Source organism: Sinocyclocheilus rhinocerous, unplaced genomic scaffold (genome assembly GCF_001515625.1).
Source record: "Sinocyclocheilus rhinocerous isolate Xijiao unplaced genomic scaffold, SAMN03320098_v1.1 scaffold289, whole genome shotgun sequence".
In the NCBI taxonomy this organism is placed as follows: Eukaryota; Metazoa; Chordata; class Actinopteri; order Cypriniformes; family Cyprinidae; genus Sinocyclocheilus; species Sinocyclocheilus rhinocerous.
The window spans coordinates 999876-1006495 of NW_015636845.1; the positions used below are offsets into that span (position 1 = coordinate 999876).

Genomic DNA, 6620 nt, shown 5'->3' on the forward strand with positions numbered 1-6620 from the left:
CATTGGAATGCTGAATAATATTCCTCCAGTAACTTTTTCACCTTACGACAGAAATCTTTCCTTGTAAACAGTGATTCTTTTGGAGTCGAGCGAGATCAGAAAACGTTCGCTTCATCCAGTGACTCTCATTATTCAACTCTCTAATCCATTCAAACGGTAACTCAAAGAGTTCGAACGCGTTCTTCTTGCGAATCGGCTCGATTGATTCCTTTTAACGAACCGCTTCAAACGAACGAGTCGTTCTCGCATGAACTCTGCTCTCGCGATATAAACTTTCCCGGTTACCTGAGGAAACGAGAGTTTGATTCAAAGTGTACCCATTTTTGAATGATCGAAAACAGCCAAAACTCATCGTAATAACAGAAGGTAGAGTAATGCCAACCAGTTACCTTTAATTCTGTGGACTTTAGCGATTAAAAATACGTTTCTTTGTCTATGTTATGGAATACTGGCGGTGTTTATGTAATTATTTACCCGTACTCTGTTAGCTGTGGAAGTGTATGCTGCGTGTAGTCAGCTAGCAACAGCAACAAACCATCTTATTTCTGTCACAGTTTAGCTTTCCTTTGGTTTATGTGTGGAAGTGTGAGAAAAATAAAGTGAATTTAAATAAGAAGATGTTTTCGCTGTTCTCTAGTTTCGTCCTCCGCGGTGGGATGTTTAGAAACCAGTTTATGTCGCAATACCATAGTTACTGCAGTTATTAATATTGTAAAATGCGAAATCCGTGAAACCTTTCTGCCATCGTGTTAAATTTCTGTTATTTATGACAAAAGAAGCTAATACCAAGTTACCACAGTTTTTCAGTACTAACAATGAAAGTGACTGTAATGTTTTGGTAAACCTAAATTACTAATATTTTTTAATAATTTTTGTAAAGAATAAGTTAATAGTGCGTGTTTCAAACTTCTAAATTTGAGGATTTTGACTGTCCTTTCTGATTTATTCTTTAGGTTATTTTTATCTTTTTGGGAGGATCTTGGCTGCATGAAGCAAACCAGAAATGGCATCACCACAAACGCTTCAGCCTGTCCTGAAGATGAAGGTCGACGAGCTCTTCCTCTTTTGGTTGAGTGAGCCGAGTACTCAGGCAATGCTAAAAGACTACCTCAACAAAATCAAGAATGGAGAAGAAATAGAGCTAAGCCATGCTGATTTCAAGGGCACAAGCACTTTGTTATTAACAGAAAACAACAACAACAACATTGCCTCAAAGATTAATGCGACAGAGAGAATGACTGCGGCCCTTGGTGCCCCGAGCAGCCCTCCTTCAGCCACCCTGCCATCTGCGACTGGCAGCAATAACAGAGCGGGAGTGAATGCAAGGGCCCTGCGACGCTCTGTCAGCACTAAGAAGGTAAAGCATCTGTGCTCAGCACTCTCTTTACAATGCAGTATGACCCCAGTTCTGTCACCTTGCAGACTTTTATATCCAGGCCTGATTATCAGAGTTTAATGCTTGTTTTTCACCTGTGCTTCTAAGGTAAAAAATGTGGGAGTGCAATCAAAATTGATGAAATAATAAAAAATGTCCCATAATAAAGGTATACAAGAAGACTTTTACAAGCAAAATCAAGTATAAAAAGTACCATTTTAAAATACTTCTGCCTCAAACTGTATTTAATAATTATGTAAATAATTATTACATTATTATGTTTTGTTTGTCATGTAATGGATGGAACCAGCTTTTTTACTTTGAATGTGCAGCACTTACATTTAGTTAATTAAATCAAAGCCTTTTAAAGTTTATTATCTACCTGTTTATTATTAAGACCTCTTAAAATAAGACGTTTATTATGTCATTTAAAACACTTAAGACTTTTTACAATCTTAAATTTAATAAGTGATAATTCTCTACTTTTTAACGACCTGCAGGTTTTTTTTTTATTCATACACATGCTCCTAAATACATTCTACATTTTGCACACAATCTATTTTGAGTTGCAAATGCATGTGAAAAGCTAACACTGTCGAGCCCTGCTTAGTCTAAAGAAATGTTATGTTTACTTTCATATAAGGCAATCTCGAATCCATTAATCCCTCATATCACACTAAAACAACCAATTTTTTTTTTCCCCACTAGTTCATATTTCATGTGGTAAAAAGCTTTTGCCAAATGTGTTTCTACATGTTAATATAGAAACCGCTAATTTTAAAGTAGTTTTCTAGCACAGCTTGATAGGAAATTTCAAGGAATGTTCTCATGATGGTCCTACACATTTATTAACAGCCATTTTACCACTAAGAGAGGGTTAAACTACTTTTTCCCAGTTTAGCCACAAGAGGATGCTGAATGGCTTTTGCAGCTCCTGGTCAGTGCATGTAGGGCTCCTGCTCTGGTCAGATGAGCTCTGTGAACCCTGCATGTCTTTTGTGTAAAGAAATCCTGTTCATGTGTGGCCAGAGGTGGGTGAATCTCTATGCTGTCAATCCCTGGAATGGTAATGACTCTGTCATCATGCGCTGTCCAGCGATGCTGGTGGACTTTGCTGCTGAGGTTTCAGAGCCTATAAATTGGATTATGCTGGGACATCTGTAATTAAAGCAGTGCCTCCATGATACTTCCTGCTGTCAGTATCAGATCAACGTGTCATTAAATTCACACATATCTTATTGGCCCAACAGGAGGAAGCTGATATCAAGAAGGCTTATTCATAAGTAACATTGATGCACCTGTGGAAATTAAAAAGATTATGAGATAAAATTAACTTTTGATGTGAAACGCAAGAAGTCCCTGTAATTTGGACACAGCACAACAGAGGACATTTTCTCTGTCTTTGAAAAGTCTTGTTTCAGTCACGTGCAAAATTTGTTTAAAACTTGAGGAAAGATAATATCGCAAAATGTGAGAAGCAGAAAACTGCAAACTTTTTCTTTAAGGATTACAAATAAAGTTGCATTTTGAGGAAAGACATCTGTTTGCAGTGAATGTAAATCATGAGTAGGGACATTATCTGACCAGTGTGATACTTTATTGTGAAATGTTAAGCAGATGTGTCTAGGCTTTGATTTCTATGTCCAGTTATTCGCAAATGCTTTGGTGATCCTACGTGCTGATGGAACAACTGTTGGGTATTTTATGTTTTTTGGCATGATACAATCAACATGTGCCCACAACTTGTCACAATGTATTACAGAGATTTTGATCCCATATGTTCTATTTTAAGAGGCTAAAGGAATTCCAGAATACAAATACATTCTCCAAAGTATTAGTTAAAAATTCAATTAACGTCATGCTGATGCTCGTCGGAACAACTGTTCCAACTCTTGACACAGGACACCGGTAAAGATAGCCTTGGTTCCACTGTGCAGGAATTAACTACTGGGAATTTGGCTTACCCTTCATAGGCAGTTTACATATTTGTCCATGGCGTAATACAGTATGCATAAATTCAGGCAGATGCTGTTAATGGTCAGAATAATTGGGTGTCCGTCATCCCTGACTCCCGGTTGCAAGGTGAGAGGTCATTAAGGCATGTTACTTGGAAAAATATAAGCTAATTGAAGAAATAACTTATGTATATTAATGTCTAAGGTGGAGAACTTGCCTACATGGTGTGATATTTTTTCATAAATTAAATTTTTCCTGCTTTTCATTTCTAAGTTTTAATATTCAACATTTAATATGCATTAAAAAAATGTAAACACTAAAGAGTCAGTTTAGTCAAAGTAACAACACTATGCTTTCTGCATGTACCATCCCTACAGTTTAGTATCTTCCCTTTAAAGTGTGGGTAATTAAAAGGATCCATTTTGCCAGAACTGTTAGTTCTAATCAAGTTGTGTATTAGGAATTAAGAGCTTTTTGTGCTCTCTGAAGCACATTTCTGCCTCTTTTTGGTTCTTCCCCCTTTCATTATGTTCAAATGATATGCAGTTACAAGGGGAGTTTGACATAACTTTTATTTGAAAGTTTGGTTTGACTTTTGATAGGAGTTTATAACTCTTACAGCCTCCTATCGGAACAGTTATCACATAGTGTTTATATTTTTCTCCCCTCCAGCACTTGAATTGTAGCATGTTTGTTAGTGCTCCTCACTTTTGCCTTGCTGGTCATCCTCTCTTCAACCACTTGGCTTTACTGACTGGACACAGAGCTTTGTTTGGAAATTGGCACTGTCTGCGCGGACAGCTGCCACCTCTTGTTCAGGCCGATCTTTTTCTCGTTCTGTTAGTACCAGCTTACTCTGACAGTGGAGAGTTGTTGTACGTATAGCACAAACACCGAGTCAAATGGAAAGGAAAGTGCTGGTAGGAGAAAACTTTCCAATAGACCCAGATGACAAACAAAAATATTGACATGGTCACCAGCAAGTTTACTTTGGCCCTTTTGTTGTTTTTCCCTGTTTATTAATGGACTGATGAGCAAGGACATCAAAAGCAGTTAGTGAGAAAATTGGGCTTATCAAATGTGTGCAGTATCCTGCCATTGGACAACAACAGGAACTGTTTCTACAGGAATGAGTGGAAGAATGTGGACTTGATGATCTGACATCTAAAAATACTTATTTAAGCCAGGCAGGGCTTTATTTTTGCACCACTTTGTTTGTTAGATGTTCTGGCTCCAAGCCTTCGGTGCATATTCACTCACTTTTATGGCAGATCAGTTGTCACTAAAGTCTGCTTTTATTAATCCAATTAGTTTTTAAAGCAATAATGGGCATAAGAAAGGGATTTTCAGATGCACAACACCCAGCCTCAGAGGTTGAGTTTCTTTAGATCAACACCGTTATAGAGAATTGATGTAATTTCTGTCAGTCTGGGAGCGGAAGGACTGAAGATACATTTGTTTCTTAGGGTTGCCTAAACGGAGCATGTTGGGTCTTTTAATAGTCCTCAACTGCTTCAGCCATCATTCTGTGAATTCAATACTTCTACGCTGTGCTACTAACTAAGACTTGTCATCTATAATAAGCCACAGAATGGCTGGAAGCTGTAGCCTTGGAAAGCAAAATAAACAAAACATAGGCAGTAATACATGTGTAGTTTTTTTTTTTTTTTTTCACCTTTCAAGGAGGGCCAATTCAGGCTTTGTGCAGTTTTGCTATAAAGAAATTAAGTTGACCATGGCTATATAGATGGTTAAAAGATTAATGAATTTATTCAACCATTTTTTAAATATTGTTTTGCATTAAACAGCAATTTAGAGCTTATGAACGACAAGTTACGACATGAGGATGCTGTAACATGAAAACTGGTGTCTTCCCCTTTGTGTTAATTGAGTGCTGTGTGGGACTGGTGCAAATTCCTTAATAGAAATTAAACTACATTAAAGCTCAGTAATAGCGTTTTTCCTAGAAACAACTACCTTTGTCGGTAGCATACATGGTAGGGATGTGCATCTCCATAACTGAGCCCGATGCATAGCCAACAATACAATTAACATTAAATATACATGTGAAGCAGCTACTGATGCGATATGATTCACCCCTATTACGATGCAGTGCGATCCGATTTCGATTCAACACAGTGCAGTTCAATGCAATGCAATGCAATGAAAAAAAATGTGATGCTATGCAATTCAGCATGGTACAGATAGATCGCTTTTATTTCTTTGGTTTAAACAGCCATGTTAATCTATATTCTATGTGACTCTCAGGACACACCTTGGTCTCCGTAGTGTTGTGATACGTTATATTCATGTAGCAGCAGTGGTGATGAGAGAATGTGCTTGAGAAACTGTTTAGAGGAGAAATCAGTCTACATATAAAATATTGGTCACAAATTATTGGCAACTTTCTAAATAATAAAAGTATAGTGTACAACCCTCTAGTGATTTACTCGCAATGTAGAGGGTTGAGTGCATCTACTAATAATTATAAATAAATCTGTTTTTACAGATGCAAATATGTTAGAAATGATGCATTGCGATACAAATGCCAACTTGTATCCGATGCACACTTTTTTGAAATTGAAGCATCGCATCATAAAATTTTACTTACCATCCCTAATACATGTTGATCCAAATGTCTTAGGTTGGCTAATTACTGATTAGGGATATGCCGGTATCAAATTTTCATGTTGCGATTAATTGCTAATGCTTTTATTACGTTATACGGTATTATCACGGTATTGAAATTAAGTTTAAAAAAAAAAGTGCTGTCATAATACAGTATAACAGGTTTAATAACTTTTTTCTTATAACAAAAATAACTGAACATTTAGCAATAAAGCAATACAGAAAAATGTACAAAGTTAAAAGTTTTACACAGATTAAAGTGCAAAAGAACTATAAAGACCAATAGGTATCACTTTACAATAAGACCTCATTAGTTAACCTTAGTTAATGCATTAACATTCACAATGAACAATAGCTACATTTGCTACTTAACAAAGTTATTAATCTTTGTTTAAAAAATACAAGTCTTAGTTCATGCATTTTAACAACATGTTATTAAATATTGGAATACCTAAGATTAATGAATGTTCAGAAGAATTTTTCATTGGCAGTTTGTTAACTAATGAATTAACTAATGAAGCCCTAATGTAAAGTGTGACCGAACAATAAAGAATCAAAACACTTTCAAACAATATCTAGGGCATGTTGTAGTCCAGATTAAAATGTAAAAAAAAAGTTTGAAAATAAATAGCCTATTAAGTCTAAATATGTAAGTATTTGG

At 36.2% G+C, this 6620-nt stretch overlaps 1 protein-coding gene across 1 annotated transcript in view; it reads left to right on the plus strand.

Annotated features, from left to right (window-relative positions):
* The first annotated feature begins 293 nt into the window (after window positions 1-293).
* ppp2r3b (protein phosphatase 2, regulatory subunit B'', beta) overlaps window positions 294-6620 on the plus strand; it is a 21423-nt gene continuing 15096 nt past the window's right edge. The window contains exons 1-2 of the mRNA XM_016562807.1: window positions 294-366; window positions 954-1357. Coding sequence (XP_016418293.1) covers window positions 1004-1357 — 354 coding nt within the window. The 5' untranslated portion in view covers window positions 294-366; window positions 954-1003. The remainder of the gene's footprint in view (window positions 367-953; window positions 1358-6620) is intronic.